This window comes from Symphalangus syndactylus, chromosome 5 (assembly GCF_028878055.3).
Source record: "Symphalangus syndactylus isolate Jambi chromosome 5, NHGRI_mSymSyn1-v2.1_pri, whole genome shotgun sequence".
Lineage (NCBI taxonomy): Eukaryota > Metazoa > Chordata > Mammalia > Primates > Hylobatidae > Symphalangus > Symphalangus syndactylus.
The window spans coordinates 96669141-96693708 of record NC_072427.2 but is presented as its reverse complement, the minus strand read 5'-3'; the positions used below and the strand labels follow the sequence as shown (position 1 = coordinate 96693708).

Genomic DNA, 24568 nt, shown 5'->3' with positions numbered 1-24568 from the left:
CTCCAGCCTGGGCTACAGAGTGAGACTGTCTAAAGAAAAAAAAAAGAAAAGAAAAAAATCCCATGTTGGTTTGATGATAATACTTTTACATGGTTTACTCTCTGCTTTGGACTGTTCTTTTCATTCACTCTACTTTGAGAAACAACCTTTTGGTCTCCCTCATTCTCTTGGCTATAACTATTACCATGTGCAAATAACCACCCAATTTATCTTCAGCATGACTTCAACTTCTGCTCACAGTCACCTTGGAATAAACACACTGAAGATTTTGAAACCTTCTACTCCAAGCTTACTCTTCTTCCTATGTTAATGATGTTACCACCTACTCACCTGCTTAACTAGAAACCTGAGACTTCTTTTTTACTTCTAAGCAAAAAATGATTCTCCAATGTGCCTCCCTTCTCTATGCCTTGATTTAGGTCCTTTTATCTCACATATGGATTACTTAATAGCTAATATTTCCTTTCCTGGTGTGTAGGGCTCCATCTTAATAGAGCTTGAAGTTACCAATCCCCTTGGAGGACCTACTTAGAGCACTTCAACTTTATGTAAGTCAATTGCATGACAATATTTTATGTCTTATAAATACAGATAATGAAGCAAAAGGAGATAGAAAAGGGTCAACGAGTTTTTCCCTCCCAAAACCCCCAATGATTAAGAATTTTCCATGTGTAATCATGTGTACACTAACTACCCAGAGTTTTCTCGCACAATGCATTCTTTTCCTTAGCAATTTCCTGAACAGAAGTTCGTTTTAGTGATCTTACCTAAATCTACCCCAAGTTTCTCAGGGAGGACTCTGGGGATGTTCTCTAGTAATCCTCCACCAGTAATATGGGCAAAGGCTTTGACATGTCCTGAACGTAGGACGGGTAACAGTGAATGGCTGTAGATTCTGGTAGGCGTGAGAAGTAAGTCCCCTGTATGTTGAAGAGAGAAGACAAAAACTTAGCCTATGAATAGAAAACCAAAACATAAAAATTAACCCTGGAGAATGACACCAGCTCTACAATAATGACCAAGTAGTAAACCAAGGTAATTCATTCCCTTTTAGCTCTAAGTAATGAGAGACTAAAACCACTAAATGCTTGCTCAGGCATTTCCAAGCAGGACAGTTTAAACATGAGGGAGTTTACCTAAAGTCTGGTCACCACAACCATCAGGCGCTGGAGAGGAGTACTGGAGGGAAGATTTTGCCACGATTTTCCTCACAAGGCTAAATCCATTGCTATGAAGACCAGATGAAGCTATTCCAACAACATCATCACCCTCAGTGATTCTTTCTAGGTGAGGGAGTTTCTGATCTCGCTCCATGGCACCAACGGCAAACCCAGCTAGGTCATACTCTCCAGGTGGATACATGTCAGGCATTTCTGCTGTTTCACCTCCTGGTGGGATAAGACAAGAACAAAGAAATCAGAGTATTTATAAATCTGTCTAGGAAACAGTGGCACAGGCTACTCTTAACATGAACAATTAACACATGGCTATGTCTTGCAAACATTTAAGAAAATGTACTCTACCAGCGGTCTAACAGAACTTTCCACCAAGCATGATTTCAGGAGAAATAGCACTTGTTTCCACAAAGGGTAAGATTAGGTAACACCTCTACAAGTATATATGCAGCCTCCAAACACCACTGCTTTCACAGAATGAATGCTCAGTTGAATATAACATCATTTCCATAGCTGTTTAGTTTCAAAACTGCTTTCATATGTATTTGATCTTTATAATCTGTCCATTTTTCAGGTGATGATACAGCCTTAAAGAAGTGACTTAACTAGGACTGCCCAACTCCAAATACCCCAGCTTAAAAAGTATAGCATTTTACTTAAAATTATATCATGTCAAGATATAAGGTATAGGCAGACTCTGAATAAGAAACTGTGTTCTAAATGGTGGTTGAAAGGCAATTTTTGTTTCAAACTTTATTCCCAGGCTTCTTTAGCTTAATTAGCTACAAAGAATAAATTGTGGGCTGGGCATCGTGGCTCACACCTGTAATCCCAGCACTTTGGGAGGCCGAGGCAGGTGGATCAGGTCAGGAGCTCGAGACTATCCCGGCCAACATGGCGAAACCCTGTCTCTACTAAAAACACAAAAATTAGCCAGGAGTGGTGGCTTATGCCTGTAATCCCAGCTACTTGGGAGGATGAGACAGGAGAATTGTTTGAACCCGGGAGGTGGAGGTTGCAGCGAGCCGAGATTGTGCCACTGCACTCCAGCCTGGGCCACAGAGCAAGACTCCACTCAAAAAGAAAAAAAAAAGAATAAATTGTGTATAAGGAAAAACTGAAAACAGCTGCAGTGTCCAAGGGGAATGGGGCTTAAAATATTAGAGATCTAGATTTTATCAGATCCATAAACAATTTTAGAAAGTAGTCATAATGTAAAATAGCAGCTCCTAGTTACTTCACATTTTTTCTTCTTCAGAAGTTGACTCAGTTCAATTTGCCTCATTCTTAATAGCCTCATCAAAACTCCTCACAAGATCTGGAACTTCATCGCCATCCCCTCCAGTAGCAAGGAGTGCTTTTCCATCCACAGACTATTTGGGCAGAGCTTCAGTCGGTCTCCTTAAACTAGTCATATTGTCTGCACCAAGCTGGTTTAAGATGCTGGTAGCATTTCTGTCAGCTGCTTTGTCTCAGCATGGCCTGTAATGGTGAAAGTGTTCACTGCCCCAGAGAAATGCTACCAGCATTTTAGGTTGTTAAAGTGGATCACTGGTCTTCATTTGAAGACATACTCACCTCTTCAATACCAGAGATATTGTTTACCCTTAACTTCTTAAGGAGAACTGAAGTTTTTATCATCTGCTGTAGCTGAACCACCGTCTTTCTGTTTCTTTTCCATCATTACGCAATTGTGCCTGCAATTTGGTTGTTTCTTTCATCTTGTCAGAGTGGAAAAGGGTCATGTGGAGGACTAGGGTTGGTGCTCAAGGGGTCCTGGGTAGACCAGCTGAGATTAGGTGCACACATGCGGAGACGCAAGATGGCACAATTTCTGGTTTAAATGGTCATATAAAAGAGGCAGTTTCTGGCCGGGCACGGTGGCTCATGCCTGTAATCCCAGCACTTTGGGAGGCCGAGGCAGGCGGATCACGAGGTCAGGAGATTGAGACCATCCTGGCTAACACGGTGAAACCCCGTCTCTACTGAAAAATAGAAAAAATTAGCCAGGCGTGGTGGCGGGCACCTGTAGTCCCAGCTACTTGGGAGGCTGAGGCAGGAGAATGGTGTGAACCCGGGAGGCAGAGCTTGCAGTGAGCCAAGATTGCGAAGATCATGCCACTGCACTCCAGACTGGGTGACAGAGTGAGACTCTGTCTCAAAAAAAAAAAAAAAAAGGCAGTGTCTTTGGGAGGCTGCGATGGGCAGAGAGCTTGAGCCCAGCAATTCAAGACCAGCCTGGGCAACATGGCAAAACCCCATCTCTACAAAAAGTAAAAAAATTAGCTGGGTTGGTGACACATGCCTGTAGTTCCCAACTACTTGGGAGGCTGAAGCAGGAGGATCCCTTGAACCCAGGAGGTCAAGGCTGCAGTGAGCTGTGATTGAACCACTGCACTCCAACCTGGGTGACAGAGAGACCCCCCCTTTTTTTTTAAATAAAAAAAAGAGGTTGTTTTGTTCCTTGATCAACCTACAGATTCATTTTGCTCAAACATTTCATATATAAAGATACTTCTATAAAACTTGGGTGTATATTATTATTTATGTCACTCTATGGGAAAATTTGGCTTTAGTTAAGATCCGGAATGCCAGGAACCCATCTGCTTGTACCGTGGGGTCATAAGGAGGAAATAACTCCTAGACCTGTTTGTTGAGGAGGCTACTGAGACTGATGGGGATGTTAAAAGGTGGCCAAAAATTGGGAAGATAAGGCCTGCCTGACAGTTTAGGAGTATGGGTCTCGTGGACAAACCCTTGAGGAGGGCTTTGAAGGTTGCAGGCTCTAAATTTAATTCAGGTAGTTTTACCTACATTTCATTTGCTGCATCTTGTGATATACAGTCTCTCTTGCTAGCTACATTGGCACTGATCACATTTTTAGTAGGGCTAAAACACAAAAAGAAGAATGACATGTTATTGATTAAAATGGCTGATCATACCAAGGAGAGCACATCCAGCTTTTCCACAAGCTTTGGCAATGCCAGCAACAACAGCTTCAGTTACACTGAGGTCAAGTTTTCCACAGGAAAAGTAATCAAGGAAGAAGAGGGGCTCTGCTCCTTGTGCCAGAATATCATTAACACACATTGCTACCAAATCTTGACCAATGGTATCATGTTTATTGCACAGCTGGGCAATCTATGTAAGAACAATATAAACATCCACATTAGGGAATAAGTTCAAAATTGTATCTTATCCATTTGGCTAGCTGCTCTTAACACCTAAAAACAAAAGAACACGAAATTCTGACAAACTACTTGGTCTAAAAGTACCCCCCTTTTATCCTCTAAAGTACCCTTCCATCCAAATATAATCTAAATAATAATTTGTTATTAGAAATGTGCAGATATTTTAGCCATTTTACATGGTTATTTGGTATGGTCCTTTTTAGCTCATATATGTAAAGAGAAGAAAAATATATATTTGATATAAATTTCCCCGTCTTTCCTAAAAGGCCTTTATTCACAAAGGTGTCTGATTACCTTTAGTTTAGTTCCAACGCCATCTGTTCCAGAGGCCAGAAGGGGATCTTTGAAACCAGCTGCTTTTAAATCAAAAAGACCAGCAAAACCTCCAAGATCAACTTTACAGCCTGTTGGAGAGGAAATTAATTACTTGCTACATTTTAATAGATTAAACATGTAATTATTTAAATGTCTACTAGTTTAAAAAAAATCAGTATATTTAGCAGCCTGTGAGATGTACTTCTGGAAGAAATAGATGATTGGAACAGCTGTTCTCAGAGATGACATAATCAAATCAACTGGGAGAATGTAATCATTTAATAGATTAACATGTAACATGTTAATAGGTTAAACATGTATATACATACCACTTCTTCATAAGAATGGCTGAAACAAGAGATGCCCTTCCTGAGTATGAGAGATTGCATCATGTGCTCAAAGAATTGATTAAAAAAGTAATTAAGGCCGGGTGCAGTGGCTCACCCCTGTAATCTCAGCACTTTGGGAGGCTGAGGCAGGCGGGATCACGAGGTCAGGAGATTGAGACCATCCTGGCTAACACGGTGAAACCTCATCTCTACTAAAAATACAAAAAAATTAGCTGGGCATGGTGGTGGGCACCTGTAGTCCCAGCTACTCAGGAGGCTGAGGCAGGAGAACGGCGTGAATGCAGGAGGCAGAGCTTGCAGCGAGCCGAGATCGTGCCACTGCACTCCAGCCTGGGCGACAGAGTGAGACTTTGTCTCGAAAAAAAAAAAAAAAAAGAAAGTAATTAAATAGTAAAGGACCAGCCAGACACAGTGGCTCATGCCTATAATCCCAGCACTTTGGGAGGCTGAGGTGGGCAGATCGCCTGAGGTCAGGAGTTCAAGACCAGCTTGGCCAACATGGTGAAATCATGTCTCTACAAAAATACAAAAATTAGCCAGGCATGATGGTGGGTGCCTATAATCCCAGCTACTTGGGAGACTGAGGCAGGAGAATCGCTTGAAACCAGGAGGCAGAAGTTGCAGTGAGCCGAGATGGTGCCATTGCACTCCAGCCTGGGCAAGACTCTGTCTCAAGAAACATCAAAACAAAACAAAACAAAACAGTAAAGGAGCATACATATCCTTTTGAGTTTAACATGATAGATGAGAAATATTTTCTTTAATATCAAAGAAAAGAAAGCAGAAGACTGGGTTTGGCTTAGGCAGGGCAAAAATTACAGTAACCAAGCATTACTTTGGAAAAAATTCCTGTTAAATATAAAACCCAAATCCATTCACAATGTATATAAAAGTTAATGAATTAGCAAAGTATAGGATCACTGACCTGATCTGGAAGTGGCTTTTGCTAAAGGCTGAATTTTCTTGACCAGCATATTTCCAGCTGCAATGTCTACTCCAGATTCCTTGTAAGTCAAACCCCTAAAGAATTAAAAACAAGTCATCACATAAACGCCAGGGAAAATTATTTTAATCTTAAAATATTATTTAAAGCAGAAGATATCCCAAGTGATTTTCACATCCCCTAAAGTGCTTAAATTTTTTTAAAGTCAATGCCTGGGCCCCATCTGTACAGATTCTGATTTAACTGGTCTAGGGCAGGCTCTGGGAATTGAAATGAGTTTGAACAATCTCCCCAGTTGACTTGATTACATCATGACTGAGAAGCGCTATTCTAACTCAATCACCTATTTCTTCCAGAAGTACTTCTCTCAGGCTGCTAAATATACCAATTTTTTAAACTATTTTTTTATTAAGGTAGAATATACACAACATAAAATTCAGCATCTTAACAATTTTTAAGTGAACAGTTCAATAGCATTGAATACAATTATAATGCTGTGCACCCAGCACCATCATCCATCTCCATAATCCTTTATCTTGTAAAACTGAACGTCTGTCCCAGTTAAATAGCTTCCCATTCCCCACTACCCCAGACCCTGGCAATCATCTGTTTAAAAGTAAATATACTGATATTTTGCTACAACTTTTCTCAGTTCAATTTTGATATGAACGAGAGGAATGCCTAATCAAGTCAAAAAAATGAAAATTAGATTTGTAAAAACTGTACACAGTATCCCTAAATAAACTGAGTTCTTAATTGCAATAATATGTAACTATATCTGTTTTCTAATAGCTGAGGACAGTAAACACTATGACAAAAGCAAAATCAGGGAAAGATACTAAGTGCATCATTTCCTTCTGTATAGGACCCACAAGTCGGAGCAGTACATTTAGAGATCAAATTTGTGAATGACACTGCAGATTTTGTAGTCTTGACTTGCAAAAATGAGAACTCTGGCCTGCTGGGATGCAGTGATACATGAAGAAATATGTGTTTTTATAGAAGTGTCTTTAAAAAAAGCATACAAAAAAACCCCAAAAAACAAGCTGCCAGAATACAGTTGGGTGTATTGGTAGTTAACTCAAATAAAGCCAGCAGCCCAGGGTCACTCTCAGATAGAAAACAAAGACTGATTTTTAAAAACTTTTTCTCCAGTAGCAACTAACACTGTGGCATTTCAAGTTTTTCATCTTTTTAACTTAAATAATTCAGACTAGAATTGAGATTGCAGTCCCTTGAAATAGGTCATTTCAATGGAATCTAGTCATTTTTAAATGAAAAATAAATTTTTAGCATGGCATTTTAACGTTCTTTATTCTTGGAAAATCTGTGTTTAAACTTTAGAAAAATCTGCCTCTTGGTAACAGTATAGCTTGAATTACGTTGGTAAAAAAATTTTTTTTTTTTTTTTTGAGACGGAGTCTCGCTCTGTCACCCAGGCTGGAGTGCAGTGGCGCAATCTCCGCTCACTGCAAGCTCCGCCTCCCGGGTTCACGCCACTCTCCTGCCTCAGCCTCTCCCGAGTAGCTGGGACTACAGGCGCCCGCCACCACGCCCGGCTAATTTTTTTTGTATTTTTAGTAGAGACGGGGTTTCACGGTGGTCTCGATCTCCTGACCTCGTGATCCGCCCGCCTCAGCCTCCCAAAGTGCTGGGATTACAAGCGTGAGCCACCGCGCCCGGCTTATGGTAAAAAAATTTTGTCTTAAAATTTATTCATTATCCATAAATGAACTTCATGAACAATACTAAATGTGACATATTTTTAAGAAATCAGTCCGGGCACAGTGGCTCACACCTGTAATCCTGGTACTTGGGGAGGCTGAGGCAGGTGGATCACCTGAGGTCAGGAGTTTGAGACCAGCCCGGCCAACATGGTGAAACCCCATCTCTACCAAAAACACAAAAATTAGCCGGGCACGGTGGCAGGCAACTGTAATCTCAGCTACTCAGGAGGCTGAGGAAGGGGAATCACTTGAACCCGGGAGGTGGAGGTTGCAGTGAGCCGAGATCATGCCACTGCACTCCAGCCTGGGCGACAAGAGCAAAACTCTGTCTCATTAAAAAAAAAAAAAAAAAAAAGAAATCAAAACACCCACATTTCCAACTAAGACTTTATTGATTTTACAAGTCAACAGTTTGTACATACCAACAATGAATCAGTAAGAGGTCAAAAAATACATTTTAGTAATAGATACAAACGCAGTGATAAAATGAGACTGTCAAAATTTACAGTATAATCAAATTACAAAGTTAGATGACCAATATTCTCATCTTCAGTTCTTTGATAAAACCATGAACTATGTTTCAAATACAACACTGTGTGATGACGCAAGGAATAAAAATCAGTATCAGGCCAAGTGCAGTGGCTCATGCCTATAATCTCAGCATTTTGGGAGGCCAAAGCAGGAGGATCACTTGAGCCCAGGAGTTTCAGAGTAGCCTTGGCAACATGGTGAAACCCCATCTCTACAAAAAACACAAAAAAATTAGCCAGGTGTGGTGGCCTGTGCCTGTAGTCCCAGCTACTTGGGAGGCTGAGGCATGATGAGAACTTGGGTGAGAGAGGAAGACCCCGTTCAAAAAATTAAAAAAAAAAAAAGAAAACAAAAATCAGTACCACTGTGATTTTGCTAAACTTTCCAAACTTAAGCTATCATGAAGTTTTTTCCATTTAATTTGAATATTGCTATAACCAGTTTTGATTCAAACAAAATACAAACCAAGATTGTATCAGTCCCACAGAGAGAAAAGAATACTGAATGACTTATTATAGGGTTAATGAAATGTTCTACATAGCCATTTAGGCCAGTTTCTGAAATGGCGCTACAGCTAACTTGCTTAGAGTTTTACCTGGGCTGCTGGAGGAAAGCTATGGCACGAAAGCCGATGTCTTTCCTATAAATTGCTCCCTCAAAGTTTATAGCAGCTAGTCCTTTCTTGGCTTCCTCGAGGGCTGATATGAGATTTTCCCGGATGGCTGTGACTGCAAGAACTCTACCCCCATGAGTTACTACTTTGCCATTTTTGAGGGCAGTGCCTGCGTGGAACACCTCCAGTCCTAGAGCTTGAGCCTCAGGAAACCCTAGAAGAGAGCATATTTGACATATGATTTGAAATAGCAACAGTATTTCACACCGTGAAGTGATTCACAATTTCCACAAGTTTCTTTTTTTTTTAAATTTGGCTAGGTGGGGTGGTTCATGCCTATAATCCCAGCACTTTGGGAGGCTGAGGCAAGAAGGATTGCTTGAGTCCACGAGTTCGAGACCAGCCTGGGCAATAGAGCAAGACCTTGCCTCTACATACATACATAAATAAATAATAATAGCCAAGTGTTGTGGCACACACCAGCTGAGGTGGGAGGATCACTTGAATTTGGGAGTTTGAGGCTGCAGTGAGGTGTGATCGCACCACTGCTCCAAACCCAGCAACAGAGTGAGACCCTGTCTCAAAATAAATAAACACATAAAAATTAAAAATTAAAGATCTTTATCTCACTTAAAAGAACCTTCCCTATCAGACAGGTCTTCCTTTATTTTTTGAGACGGAGTCTCGCTCTGTTGCCAAGCTGGAGTGCAGTGGCACGATCTCGGCTCACTGCAACCTCTGCCTCCTGGGTTCAAGCAATTCTCCTGCCTCAGCCTCATGAGTAGCTGGGAATACAGGCACGTGCCACCACGCCCAGCTAATTTTTGTATTTTTAGTAGAGACAGGGTTTGAAAATGTTGGCCAGGATGGTCTCAATCTCTTGACCTCCTGATCTGCCAGCCTTGGCCTCCCAAAGTGCTGGGATTACAGGCATGAGCCACTGCGCCCGGCCCTGACAGGTTTTAATGCAATATAATAGTAAATAGACCTTTCTCCTAAGAACTGTCTGCTATTTTAGGATGACAACCTAAATTCCCGTGTTATCGTAAATCTCATTATAAAAGCAACTGTTTAATGAGGAAAGAAACAAAAATCCTGCATCTGATCACATTAATCTTTTCCTTAAGAGTAAAGGAACTTCCTTTTCTTTTTCTTTTTTTTTTTTTTTTGAGACAGAGTCTTGCTCTGTCACCCAGGCTGGTGTGCAATGGTGCAATCTTGGTTCACTGCAAGCTCTGCCTCCCACGTTCACGCCATTCTCCTGCCTCAGCCTCCTGAGTAGCTGGGACTACAGGCGCCCACCACCACGCCCAGCTAATTTTTTGTATTTTTAGTAGAGATGGGGTTTCACCGTGTTAGCCAGGATGGTCTCAATCTCCTGACCTCGTGATCCGCCTGCCTTGGCCTCCCAAAGTGCTGGGATTACAGGCGTGAGCCACTGCGTCCAGCTGGGAACTTCCTTTTCTTTTTGGGACAGAGTCTTGCTCTGTCACCCAGGCTGGAGTGTGCAGTGGTGCGATCTCAGCTCACTGCAACCCCTACCTCCCGGGTTCAAGCCATCCTGCCACCTCAGCCTCCTGAGTAGCTAGGATTATGCACCACCACATCTGTCTAATTGTTTTTGTATTTTTAGTAGAGACGGGGTTTCACCATGTTGGCCAGGCTGGTCTCGAACTCCTGACCTCAAGTGATCCGCCCGCCTTGGCCTCCCAAAGTGCTAGGATTACAGGCGTGAGTCACTGTGCCTGGCCTGCAAAGGAACTTCTTTTCATCACAGTTATTCAATTAAAGCTGCTTCTTTTTTTCTTTTTCTTTTTTTTTTTAACCAGACCATGAGACTTAAGTTTCTTTCTTTTCAGTATAACCCATATGATCAGTACAATGCAAAACATAAGTAATCTTTTCACTATTGTAACACTTGTATGATTTTAAGACAAACTTGGCTTAAATTAAGTTTTGGGGTCAGCCCCAAATTCCTACCACTTCACTGTATTTTGAATTATTTTTAAACTCTCAGATACAGCTGTATACTTAAAACATTATTAGACTATATATATATATTCTAAATTCTAAAGTGACCAAAGGGGACAGTTTATATAAAGATAACACTTTTTCTTAATTTTTAGAAAACCACTCTTTTATCTCTTGGTGGTCTTCTTTTTCCATCTCTATTTCTTTTGTCAGCGTCCTATTTGGTAGTTTGTTAATATACATCTTCCCTGAGTGCTTTCACAACACAAAGCCATTTAGTGATTCTGAATGGCTACTCTGCCTGCCAGTACTGGTAAAACTCAGTATTACTCTGGCAGAACTATTACACACTTGTTACTTCAATCTTAGGGACATTTCACCAATGCAAGGGATCTTGGTTCTGGCCCATTTCTTTCTTTGTCCATATTCAGAAGGAATCAATTCCTAACTGCCTGCCTAGCTGCCATGTGTGGGATTCATAAGGCAATGGACTTGGTGTCTGGGCAAGACAGTTTATGGGGTTGTTGAATTAAATACACTACTGGAGGCTGGGCACAGTGGCTCACACCTGTAATCCCAACACTTTGGGAGGACGAGGTAGGCGCATCACTTGAGGTCAGGAGATCGAGACCAGCCGGGCCAACATGGTGAAACCCCATCTCTACTAAAAATACAGAAATTAGCTGGGCCTGGTAGCACACATCTGTAATCCAGTTACTTGGGAGGCTGAGTCAGAAGAATTGCTTGAACCCAGGTGGAGGTTACAGTGAGCCGAGATCGTACCACTGCACTCCAGCCTGGGTGACAGAGCTAGAGTCCATCTCAAAAAGAAAAAAAAAAAAAAGGAAACCCCCCAAATACACTACTGGAGCACTGAGAGTGGCCAAACTATAGCCTGCTAGGGGTCACAGAGGTCTGCCTTTGGACTTATGGCACTGGAACTGAGATTTAACATCATTTAACGAGATGTTTCACCTACTTTATATAAAGAGAGAAAAAAAAAAGAGAAGGATAAACTTTGAAACTGTTTGAATTTTGCCATCCAAGTGACTATGGGGTGCACTGTAAACTGGGGGTCAAACCACACAAGACTGTATGCATTTGTGATAATTCAGAGTCCTCACCTCTAAAATGTATCTTATTGATATACTTTGACTAATGTTCCTCTGACTCTCAGAGAATCTCATTATTACCCTGGCTCTAGGCAGGTGGAAGTGGAAGGCTGCACTGGGTGACACTTGGGAGATGTGGTTCTGCCACTTACGTCTTCCTTGTACAGGAAGGGAAATCAACGGTTCTCCGAATACAGTAATTGTGGATATTTGAACACACATATCCAATAAGCAACATGGTTAAGACCCTCTGAAAGGTTTCTGATGGCTTCACACTCTTATCGAGAGCAAGCCTTAGTGTGGAAGGGAGGTCTGCTGTGGTGCTGGCACTTGTCACGTTGTACTCCAACCTCTTGCTCCCTTACACTCACCTGTTATCTCTACACCCTTGGTGTAGTCTCCAGGATAACCTTTACTTGCCATGACAACAGTTAGGGCGGTGTGGTTTTCTAGCCAAACAGGCAGAGATGTGCAGAGCATTCCATCTAAGGTGGACTGAATCACTTCATAAAGATCACTTTTAAGAAGTGGGAGGATTACCTGGAAAAACATAATCCACATGGCAGGTGGGATAAATTTTAGCTTTCCTTAAACATTTTATTCACTGGCGAACTTGCATGAATTTCCCAAAGGTAATTAATTCCAGGCTGATAAATTCCAAGATTAAAATAACACATATCTTCTACTAAGTAATACTTTGATATTTTTACCCACTTGGCACTCTGGATCACCAAAACGGCAATTAAACTCTAGAACTTTTGGGCCATCCTTGGTCAGCATTATTCCAGCATAGAGAATACCTTCATTAAAAAAGAAAAAAAAAAGGGGGGGGGGGAAGAAAATCTATAATGAAGACACTGTATTACAAATTTAAAAAATGGTCCATTAAAAAGTGGTAAAAAAAAAAGGGAATGGAAAATAAGTTTTATCAAAAGTAGAAAGTTACTCTATAGGTGGCTTCCATAGTAATGTGGGTGGGCCTACCTGTATATGGAGTACCCTCTTGCTGCATGCCATCCACTGTCCTCTGAAGAACAGTATCTTTAATTTTTAGTAATAGATCATTAGAAACCTGGAGAACGTGCAGAAACACTTAAATGTAACAGGTAACTTTAAAAGTCTAAGTAGTATTACATTGGACAAGGGAAGGGGATGATGAGGATAACTGATTTTTTTACTACCTGAAACAGGCTGAGCACTTTGAACTTGAAAGATTTAAACTTTCTCAATCCTCACAATGACTCTATCAAGTAGGTATTTTAGCTTTATGATTTTCAAAAAATACACCCTTAAAAGAACTAGCCAAAAATAACTTCCTGAAACGTAACAGAAATGAAACAAGTTCTCTCCTACCCTAAGGCTTCTTTGTACCCTTCCCAGTATACGCTGCATATTTCATAAGCCTATATAGGTAAGAATCTGGGTTTATGAATTTAATTATAAAAATTAGAGCCAGATATAGTTCTTAGAATACACTATTACCAAATGGTAGTTTTAATACAAGTGTTGGGGTTACAGGTGTGAACCACTGTGCCTGGCCTACACTTATGAAGTCTTTAAAAAAAAATGAATTTTTTTTTTTTTTTGAGACGGAGTCTCGCTCTGTCGCCCAGGCTGGAGTGCAGTGGCACGATCTCGGCTCACTGCAAGCTCCGCCTCCCAGGTGCACGCCATTCTCCTGCCTCAGCCTCCTGAGTAGCTGGGCCTACAGGCGCCTGCCACCATGCCCGGCTAATTTTTTTGTATTTTTAGTAGAGACGGGGTTTCACTGTGTTAGCCAGGATGGTCTCGATCTCCTGACCTTGTGATCTGCCCGCCTCGGCCTCCCAAAGTGCTGGGATTACAGGCATGAGCCACTGTGCCAGGCCAAAAAATAAAGTTTATTTTTAATCTTTTTTTTTTTTTTTTTTTTTTTTTTTTTGAGGTGAAGTTTTGCTCTTGTTGTCCAGGCTGGAGTACAGTGGCGCAACCTTGGCTCACTGCAACCTCCGCCTCCAGGTTCAAGTGATTCTCCTGCCTTAGCCTCCCGAGTAGCTGGGACTACAGGCATGTGCCACCGCACCCGGCTAATTTTTGTATTTTCAGTAGAGATGGGGTTTCTCCATGTTGGCCAGGCTGGTCTCAAACTCCTGACCTCAGGTGATCCACCTGCCTCGGCCTCCCAAAGTGCTGGGATTACAGGCATGAGCCACTGCGCCCAGCCTATTTTTAATCTTTTAAGCAAGAAAAATATGTAAAGGTGCACTATATTAGCACAAACAATTCTGACTGTCATCAATGAAAAGAATAGGTGAGTTTTTGGACTGCTAACCTACTTATATGCCAACAGCATAAATTCCTACAAAAAAACTGTGCAGAAGGCCAGGCGTGGGGGCTCACGCCTGTAATCCCAGCACTTTGGGAGGCCGAGGCGGGCAGATCACGAGGTCAAGAGATCCAGACCATACTGGCCAACATGGTGAAACCCCATCTCTACTAAAAATCCAAAAATTAGCCTGGCGTGGTGGCGTGTGCCTGTAGTCCCAGCTATTCGTGAGGCTGAGGCAGGAGAACTGCTTGAACCTGGGAGGTGGAGGGTGTAGTGAGCCAAGATCACGCCACTGCACTCCAGCCTGGTGACAGAGCGAGACTCCGTCTCAAAAAACAACAAAAACAAAAACTGTGCAGAAATTGTTTGGAAACGTGTTGTCTGTTATGAAGTAGAAAGATCAGAACAAATTCTGATCTGACTTGGTTCTCAGTTCATATCACACACACACAAGAAATTCTGATCTGACTTGGTTCTCAATTCATATCACATGCACACAAGAAATTCTGATCTGACTTGGTTCTCAATTCGTATCACACACACACACAGATACACACATACAACACTTTTGTGCTGAACCAAGGATATCCAAAGATGAATCTAAGACCACAACAGGCTCCCATGTGTTAAAAATTGGGTGTAGAGAGGAGGGAATATAAGGATCTATTCAACCCATATTATACTTTAGATTGGCTTATTTTAGTTCTTCAAAAAAGGCTTTTAGGAAAAGTTAGTTTGAGACCAGAAAAGATATTCTTCATTTAATTGCTGATTAGTAACATAATTTATAGTAACAAACAAACAGAAAACAAAACAAAATAGAAAGTATCATCTAAGAGTTCTCTGAGAAAACTAAACTACTACAAGACTTCAGCAGAGTCTTCAGGAAGTACCTGAGGGGCCGGACAATAGGCTCCCATTCCCCCTGTGTTAGGGCCGCCATCTCCCTCCAGTAAACGCTTATGGTCCTGTGCTGGGGGCATGGGGGCCACAGTCCTGCCATCAGTGAAACACAGACACTATAAAGAAAACAAAATAGTCCATTTATGTTAACTGTCAAAAAGTAAAAAAAAAAAAATTTAGTGAGGCAAACTCTATGTCCCTTAATTCTTCTTTGAGGGAAAGTTTTTTTTTTTTTGCAGAGAAATGAACTGAAATGTCAATAACACTAAGCTACATACATCAAGAATCATAACGTACTCAACTTCTGAAGGATTTGTAATTTTTGAGGTAAGTTAGAAAAAACCAAGCTACTCTCAAAGTAAAAGATTTCAACCTTTCCCCCACTTTAAGCTTCCAGGCATTAAAATTTGGTTTAAGGTGACTTTATTTATTATGCAATAAACTGTATATGAAAGAAAAAGCATGAATGCTTGAATTAATCCAGAACCTCAATAGTGTGTGATGTAAGTCCAAGTGCCCCCACTAATACGCTAGGGATGACTAACAGAGGATCAATTATTTTTTCATTTGCACCCCCAACAATAAAAGTATACAAATTCCTTTGTAACTGCTGGGTTTATGTTTTTAGATGAAGCAACCAGAGTATATCAAGTCTTTTCTGGGGTACATAGGTCAGATGACAGCTTCTTATACACTACAAAAGCCAAAAAGATGAATATACATACAGACACCTCTTCTCCGTCAAGAAGTTCTTCAATAACAATTGTTTCTCCAGCTGCCCCAAAGGCTTTCTCCTGATTGTAAGATTAAAAAAAAAAAAAAAAAAAAAAGAGAGATTTGGTAAGTTTTTGATACTTAGTTGACTTTTAGCATTATCCAGCATTTGTATCATGAACCAGTGAGTACTGTACTTTTTCTTTCCCTTTCAGAAAGACTCAAAGGGAACATATAAATGTTTCCTATTTTTAATGTGGCAATAGCGTAGCTAACACTGGTACAGACGGAATAAACACATCTCTAATATTCTCCTGAAGATTTGGTGATCCAGTTTCAAATAAGGTATGGGAAAAACAGATGTTTTCATTATCACCACTTAATCCTTACTTCCGATTATAATTATACATGTTTGGCTGTAATAACTATACTAAAGCATGCTTGTGAAAGTAGATTTCTACAAGGACAGAAAACCCACAACAACAAAGATCGATCACGAAAGACAAGGCATATTCATTCATTAATTTACTTCTCTTAGACCTGGGACACGTGGGACAAATACTTTCGTCCTCATGGATGGCCTGATAATTTATTTATATGTTCTAGAGTCTGAGGATTTTCTTTCAGTGGCAGACAACAAAGGATGTTACAATTTACTTCAAAATAATACAGTCATGGTTTAATTTACAGTGTAAATCCATAATAACTATTTTATAGAGATGGATTATAATACATGGGATTATAAAAAATAACTTACCCATATGTTTGCAAAATAGATTTTCCTTATTGTGAGGAACATTTTTTAAACTTAAAAGGGTATTTATTCAGTACGAATAGAAAAGTAAATTTTTTCAGAAGACTCAGCCTACCTGCATGATCTCTTGTACAGCTTTGCAGGCCTCTTCTTTGCTCTTTGCAACAATCACCCCTTTTCCAGCTGCAAGACCACTGGCCTTCACCACCAAAGCAGGGAAGTCTGCACTGTAAAGACAGAGTAGTCTTCAACATCCAATAAACCATTACAACTCAAGATTTTAAAATGCTGTGGGATTTTGTAGCGATATGCTATAGCAATGACTGAAAAGCAGAAAGAAAAAAATTACTTATCATTCCAACACATTTTGATGTACTTCCCACCAGGATTTTTTCCCCTACGTATTCCTTTATAGTTGCAATCATACAGTACCTATAATTTTGCTTTTTTCATTTATCATGAGATTACATAGGCAGTATCTTTGGAAGAATAAGTAGATGTATAGAGTAGATATGGTATAATCTGTAAGATACAAAGTAGCAAATAGTACTCTCATTCAAGTAGAAAATGCAGCTGTATAACAACAGTAAGCATACACAGACCATTTCTGGGAGTACACATATGAAATTATCCAGTGGGCCTGGGGGTCTGGAAGGAAACTTACCCAAAGTAAGTAACAAAACTGTTACTTGCTCAAGGCATCTGGCTGCTAGGAAATAATAATATTCAGTGTTTAAGAAACTCTGTAGGATATGAACGAAAAAAAAAATGAAACTGACACAACTGAAAGGAAAACATACCAGGAAGCATAAGTGTCAACAAAAAAAGGGCAAATGCATGTGTCTACTAACACTCATTAATTGCTAAATGCTTTCCACATAATAGAGAACAAAGGATGTTTAATTTTGAAATTTAAAACTGCAACAGTGGCCAGGCGCGGTGGCTCACGCCTGTAATCCCAGCACTTTGGGAGGCCAAGGCAGGTGGATCACGAGGTCAGGAGATTGAGACCATCCTGGCTAACACAGTGAAACCCCGTCTCTTCTAAAAATACAAAAAATTAGCCGGGAGTGGTGGCGGGTGCCTGTAGTCCCAGCTACTCTGGAGGCTGAGGCAGCAGAATGGCATGAACCCGGGAGGCGGAGTTTGCAGTGAGCCGAGATAGAGATAGTGTCACTGCAGTCTGGTCTGGGTGAAAGAGTGAGACTCAAAAAAAAAAAAAAATAAATAAATAAAAAATAAATAAATAAAATAAAATTGCAATAGTGGTGGCAGATGACCAAGTGATGATTACTCACCCTGGTTAATTATTTATGATAAAAAAAAAATCAATGTTCTTTATGTTGTAAGATGCCACTGTGTTTGTCAATCTGGCCATGAGGCCTAGTGTTATGGCTCATGCCTGTAATCCCAGCACTTTGGGAGGCAGAAGGAGGCGGATCTCTTGAGCTCAAGAGTTTGAGACCAGCCTGGGAAACATGGTAAAACTCCATCTCTACAAAAAATACAAAAACTAGCTGGGAGTGGTGGTGTGTGCCTATTGTCCCAGCTACTTGGGAGGCTGAGGTGGGAGGATCACTTGAGTCCAGGAGGCAGAGGCTGCTGTGAGCCAAGATCATGCCACTGCACTCCAGCCTGGGTGACAGAGAGAGGCCCCATCTCAGGTTGCGGGGAACCAAAAACCAAAAACATGGCTGTGAAAAGAGCGCACAACTGCAGAACCAAGTGTTTTTTTCCCCCGAGGAACTACTCAGATTTTATTAAAAATGTCATCTTCCTGCAAGGCCACAAGATCATATAAACTCTATATGCATAGAATCCCATTTTATTTTGGTTCTGGAAAAAGACAACCCACATAATATTTATTGAGAAAGTTTTTTCCATAATTATCTTACTACAATCTTGTGACAGCCTAAGGACCTAGCATTACATTTTCAACACAGAAGTGAACTGTGTATTTATTTAATTTTTTTGAGACAGGGTCTCACTCTGTCACCCAGGCTGCAGTGCAGTGGCACAATCTTGGCTCAGTGCAGCCTCCGCTTCCTGGGTTCAAGTGATCCTCCCACCTTGGCCTTTAGAGGAGCTGGGACTACAGGTGCACACCATCATGTCTGGCTTTTTTTTTCTGTATTTTTTGTAGAGACAGGGTTTTACCATGTTACCCAGGCTGGTCTCTAACTCCTGAGCTCAAGTGATTCACCTGCCTCGGCCTCCCAAAGTGCTGGGATTACAGGTGAGCTACTGCGCCTGGCCATTGACCTGTGTATTTAAATATCACAACTAAACAACTGTCATTCACAGGCAACCATTTACCTACCTCAAAATGAAGCTGCAGGCCTCTTCAGGTTTGGTGAAAGCCTTCCATTGTGCAGTTGGGATTCCATGTCTGTCCATAAACTCTTTGGCAAACCTTTTGCTGGACTCTAACTGAGCCGCTTCTGCTGTTGGGCCAAAGCATCGCACTCCTGCAGACATCAGGTTCCCAACAATCCCTATTAATGAAAACAGTAGCCTTAGGTGAACCAAGGTCTCCCCAGGGGCTTTTCAGCCTGAAGACGAATTAGTATCAGACTATATCTACATCGAGACAAGGCAGATGACTGGTGGCAGAGGATAACTAACTTTTTCATGTTGTCTACTGAATAGAAATAAAATGCTACTAACATGTTATTCAAATCTATCAAAAGTTGTTATATTTGCATATATGGACTATTAAACACACACCAGAATACAGCAGAATAAAGACATATAAAATGTTTTCCACGGCTGCAAATTTGATCTCTAACTCATCATATAACTGATGCTTGGGAAACAAAATCTAGACTCCATAAATTTCGAGAGTGGAAGCTCTTTCTCCAATATAATATTACAAATTCTCGTCTGAAAAATGAATTGGATTAGATGATTCCTAAGCTTCTGTTTGCACTGAATACACTGTAACAATAAACAGAAACAAACTTTACCAGCAGCCAGAGGTGCTTCTGGTCCAACAACTACAAATTCAATTTTCTCCTCTTTGCAGAATTGAGCAAGGGCAGTGTGGTCACTGACTGAGATGGCTGTAAACAGAAAGAAAAACCACACTGCATTTACAAAAACATTCCACTTAAGTAAACTAAGTGTCTCACTAAAAACTAAGTTCTATACTTTAGTATGCTTGTTATCTGTTGGTTTTCTTATATTGGCAGAGATGACAGTTTCAACATGTGAAATTCAGAGGAGAGTGCATTAGGCTAACCAACAGAGCTCAGTTCTCCGTTATCATTGTAGACAGACGAAAACACCAATAAACTTCCCAAACAGCCATAAAGTATCACCTCCATGATATTTTCACGTCACTAATATTGATCGTATATTAAACAAAAAACATACCATACAATATACTCAGAAATTGGTCTTTTAATGTCAATCATTCAATTGTACTGAAAATCCACTATGTGCTAGGTACTGTCCTCAGCACTGGTATTAAGATGTCAACACGGCGAGGCGCAGTGGCTCACGTCTGTAATCCCAGCACTTCGGGAGGCCGAGGTGGGTGGATCACCTGAGGTCAGGAGGTCGAGACCAGCCTGAACAATATGATGAAACCCTGTCTCTACTAAAATACAAAAATTAGCCAGGTATGGTGGCAGGTGCCTGTAATCCCAACTACTCAGGAGGCTGAGACAGGAGAATTGCTTGAACCGGGGAGGTAGAGGTTGCAGTGAGCCAAGATCGCGCCACTGCACTCCAGCCTGGGTAGGTAACAAGAGCGAAATTCTGTCTCAAAAAAAAAAAAAAAAAAAAAAAAAAAGTTAACACAAGCAGGGTCCCTATACTTAACATGTTTACAATCCACTGCAGGAATGCTGGGTAATAAATATACAAACAAAAAAATAGCAAATATGAACAAATTAAGCAAATTTGATATGAAGTGAATTGAGAGGCTATTTCGGGTTGGGTCAGGAGGGATCTCTTTGGGGCAGAGCTGTTTAAGCTAAGAACTCAATGACGCTTTTAAGAGGAACCTGTCTTCTATAACCTACAAGTCAGGTAAATTTTCTTCTGTGGAGTTCTAAGTAACTAGCGGTAGGATCAACCACATACTGAACATGGTTTGGCTCCATAGGTGCTCTCCTGCCTCACTGTGTCTGGACCACCATTCGTTAAGTCAGCTGAAGTCTGCAATCACTCTGCCATTGGTACAGAGTGCAAGAAGTGATATTTGTGATGTACAGTTGTCCCTCCTTATCCTTAGAGGACACATTCTAAGATCCCTAGTGGATGCCTGAAACCACAGCGCTGAACCCTATATATACTATGTTTTTTCCTATACATAAACACCTATGATAAAGTTTAATTTACAAATTAGGCACAGTAAGAGATTAACTATCACTAAAACTAAAATAGAACAATTATAACTATATGCCAGCATCAGCTTTGGGGCCATTATTAAGTAAAACAGGGTTACCTGAGCACATGCACTGAGATAACATGATAAGTCAATCTGATAACTGACAGGGCTACTAAGTAACAACATGGATATGCTGGACAAAAAGATTCACGTCTTAGGTTGGACGGCACAAAATTTCATCATGCTATGCTAGACTGGTGTGCAATGTAAAATTTATGAATTATTTCTGAAATTGTCCATTTACTACTTTGGACTGCAGCTGACTGTGGGTAACTGAAACTGTGGAAAGTGAAATTGTGGATAGGCTGGTGACTACTGTATAGGGTCCAAGTCCAGAAAAGGTGGGGTCCTCAATCTGCAGCAACTGCCTGAATGTGATTAGGATGGAGTACCACACACTTTGGGTTAGTGGTTCTGAACACAACTAGGCTGAGCAGGGTCAACAGTATAGCAGAGGGCAACAAGAGGAAGAGATCCTTTAGTAGTCTTACAAGACTACTTGTAGAAGTCTCATGACGATCTTAAGAGATTTTGATGGGCTTGCCTGTATGACCTCAATCGCAGAGAAACTGTCCCAGTTCTCTAATAAACATATACCTCACTCCTAGAACTAAGATCCCAGAAAAGGAGGTATTTTCTAATTTGTCTTTTTCTTATTCTTTTTGGTCTTATACACATGCCACTATCTTCTCCCAGTTTGTGGCTTGTTGGGTCCATGCTCTTCTTTCCATAAATATTATGTGCCACATAGGGAACTAAGCACTGTGCACACCATGCAAAACAAGACAGACAAGTTCCTTGCCCTCATGGAGCTTACACTCTACTAGAGATTATATTCTAGTGGGGGACAAGAACACAGGAGACAGACAATAGTGAAGTAAAAATAAACACAGACATTCATGATCATAAACAAATGAAATGGGGATGGACGCTTGCTTTCAGTAAGAAACTGTAGGAGAGATATAATTAAGGAGGCTAACATTTAAGTGGAGCTCTGAATAATGAGGAGACAGTCATGGTAAGGGGTGGGAACAAATATAAAGTCCAAAGCAGCAAGCTTCTGCTTGGGAAATTAGTAAGACAGCATGGATAGGGTATAGTGAAAAGAGAAAAAGGGATATAAAAGATCAGGTTGGAAGAGCAGGCAGAAGACAGACTGCACAAAGGGCTTTGTAAGGCATGGTACGGCGTTTGAGTTTTATTCTAAGTATTATTAGAATACTGAGGAGTTTCTGAAGCCACTGACAAGCTTAATGTAGTATATGAACTGACCATTTTTTCATTTTTGCCAATCGAGAGATAAGGGTGGAGGCTGGGCACGGTGGCTCATGCCTGTAATCCCAGCACTTTGGGAGGCCGAGGCAGGCAGATCACCCGAGGTCAGGAGTTCGAGACCAGCCTGACCAACATAGTGAAACCCGGTCTCTACTAAAAACACAAAAAAGTAACCGGGTGTGGTGGCATGCACCTGTGGTACCAGCTACTCGGGAGGCTGAGGCAGAAGAATCGCTTTAACTCAGGAGCCAGAGGTTGCAGTGAGCTGTTAGATCATGCTACTGCACTCCAGTATGGGTGACAGAGCGAGACCCTGTCTCAAAAAAAAAAAAAAAAAAAAAAGAGATAAGGGTTGAGATCTATTAGAGTAACAACTGTTAAAAACTTTGTTTTGTGAGACAGGGTCTCGTCTTACTCTGTTGCCCAAGTAGCTGGCACTACAGATGTGCACCACCGTGCCTGGCTAATTTTTGTATTTTTTTTTTTTGTAGAGATCGGGTCTCACTACATTGCCCCGGCTAGTCTCAAACTCCTGGGCTCAAGCGATCCTTCTGCCTTGGCTTCCCAAAGCGCTGGGATTATAAGCATGAGCCACTGCACGTGGTCAGAGAGTTATATTTAATAGCAATACTAAACTTTCCATTTTCAAAAATACACATCAAAATGCCTTTAATCTGTATTAGGCACTTATTACTTTTCCAATGGATGTGTTTTATCAGGTTTAAAACAGTTTAAGATAAGGAAATGCCATATTCTGAACAATAGGTTACCTTAAGTTTATAACATATGAAAGCATTCAAATTACTAAATAAATTTTAAGGTCAAGGAAAACACTCAACCCTGAATAGCAATCTATCTTCATTTTATTTATTTATTTTTTTGAGACGGAGTCTCGTTCTGTGGCCCAGGCTGGAGTGCAGTGGTGTGATCTCAGCTTACTACAAGCTCCACTCCCTGGGTTCATGCCATTCTCCTGCCTCAGCCACCCGAGTAGGTGGGACTACAGGTGCCCGTCACCACGCCTGGCTAATTTTTTTGCATTTTTAGTAAAGACGGGGTTTCACCACGTTAGCCAGGATGGTCTCGATCTCCTGACCTCGTGATCCGCCCGTCTTGGCCTCCCAAAGTGCTGGGGTTACAGGCATGAGCCACTGTGCCCGGCCTACCTTTATTATCATCAAGCACAGATATGGTTGACAGCATACCATTAATAACAAATAATAACTATTACTCCCCACTTTAAAATATGATTACCGGTATTTGAAATCTTTTCAGAGCAGGCAGTGCCTGCGTTTCCTGGGGCAACCAACACTTGTTTGACATGATGAGACTGTGCAAGTTTCCAGGCCAGCGTATGTTCCCTTCCTCCACTGCCAATTATAAGTACTCGGGCTGCCATTGCTCTGTCTGTAAAGCAGAAATTCCAAAGGAAAATGAAACCTGCAGAAAGAAAACCACAGTTTATATCTTAGGATGCACATTTTAGAAACCCAGGGACGGGCATAGTGGCTCATGCCTGTACCCCCAGCACTTTGGGAGGCCGAGGCAGGTGGATCACTTGAGGTCAGGAGTTTGAGACCAGCCTTGGCCAACACGGCAAAATCTCATCTCTACTAAAATACAAAAATTAGCCAGGCATGGTGGCGGGTGCCTGTAATCCCAGGTACTCAGGAGGCTGAGGCAGGAGAATTGCTTGAACCTGGTAGGCGGAGATCGCAGTGAGCCAGGATCACACCACTACACTCTAGCCTGGGCAACAGAGCAAGACTCCATCTCAAAAAAAAAAGAAATCCAGATTTGTAAATATAATTTAAGTAATCATTTGTACTCATACAAATGACATTTTCATCCAATTATTCCTTTTTGAAAAACTGGGATTCATAATTTGAGAAATATGACTGTGGTCACAAGCGTAAGGGAGGTATTTCAAAAAGAAGGCAGGCTGGCCTAGAGAGCTAGGTTAAGGAGTCAAACGATGACTCTCCGCTCCTTATGTGATAATCTCCCTTCTCTGGGCTTCACTTCAAAAAGATTTAATAATCATCATGCCTTAGTTATGAAATGAATCTTGTTTTAGACTCAAAATGTATTATAAAATATCAATTTTTAAACCTTGAAATCTTATAGATTAGGTTATCATAAATTAAAGGATATACTGAAAACTGGGGTAAGCAAACTTTACACAAAAAGGGCCACATGGTTCTGTCAAAACTACTCGACTCAGCCACCTTAGCAGGAAAGCAACCAAAGATAATACAAAAATGAATCAATGTGCCAATGTCCAGAAAAA

The 24568-nt window shown here is 41.0% G+C and overlaps 1 protein-coding gene and 1 long non-coding RNA gene across 23 annotated transcripts in view; one reads left to right on the top strand and one right to left on the bottom strand.

The window, feature by feature from the left end:
- The window catches only part of GART (phosphoribosylglycinamide formyltransferase, phosphoribosylglycinamide synthetase, phosphoribosylaminoimidazole synthetase), a 40922-nt gene that overhangs the window by 13026 nt on the left and 3328 nt on the right, over nucleotides 1-24568 (bottom strand). For 11 of the 22 annotated variants that reach the window (XM_055279547.2, XM_063639323.1, XM_055279539.2 and 8 more), the window contains 15 exons: nucleotides 23533-23685; nucleotides 19574-19669; nucleotides 18928-19102; nucleotides 16723-16834; nucleotides 15865-15933; nucleotides 15130-15255; nucleotides 12913-13000; nucleotides 12643-12728; nucleotides 12300-12468; nucleotides 8828-9059; nucleotides 5957-6051; nucleotides 4661-4770; nucleotides 4118-4316; nucleotides 1137-1388; nucleotides 768-920 (listed from right to left, as the gene is read on the bottom strand). In XM_055279547.2, coding sequence (XP_055135522.1) covers nucleotides 768-920; nucleotides 1137-1388; nucleotides 4118-4316; nucleotides 4661-4770; nucleotides 5957-6051; nucleotides 8828-9059; nucleotides 12300-12468; nucleotides 12643-12728; nucleotides 12913-13000; nucleotides 15130-15255; nucleotides 15865-15933; nucleotides 16723-16834; nucleotides 18928-19102; nucleotides 19574-19669; nucleotides 23533-23677 — 2107 coding nt within the window. In that variant the 5' untranslated portion in view covers nucleotides 23678-23685. Of the gene's footprint in view, nucleotides 1-767; nucleotides 921-1136; nucleotides 1389-4117; nucleotides 4317-4660; nucleotides 4771-5956; nucleotides 6052-8827; nucleotides 9060-12299; nucleotides 12469-12642; nucleotides 12729-12912; nucleotides 13001-15129; nucleotides 15256-15864; nucleotides 15934-16722; nucleotides 16835-18927; nucleotides 19103-19573; nucleotides 19670-23532; nucleotides 23719-24568 lie in introns of all 22 variants that reach the window. The other 11 variants (XM_055279542.2, XM_055279538.2, XM_055279541.2 and 8 more) reach the window with 3 other exon arrangements.
- LOC134736655 (uncharacterized) lies at nucleotides 487-15870 on the top strand. The gene is made up of 3 exons (XR_010120792.1): nucleotides 487-548; nucleotides 15379-15466; nucleotides 15768-15870. It is a non-coding gene; the product is annotated as an uncharacterized lncRNA (long non-coding RNA).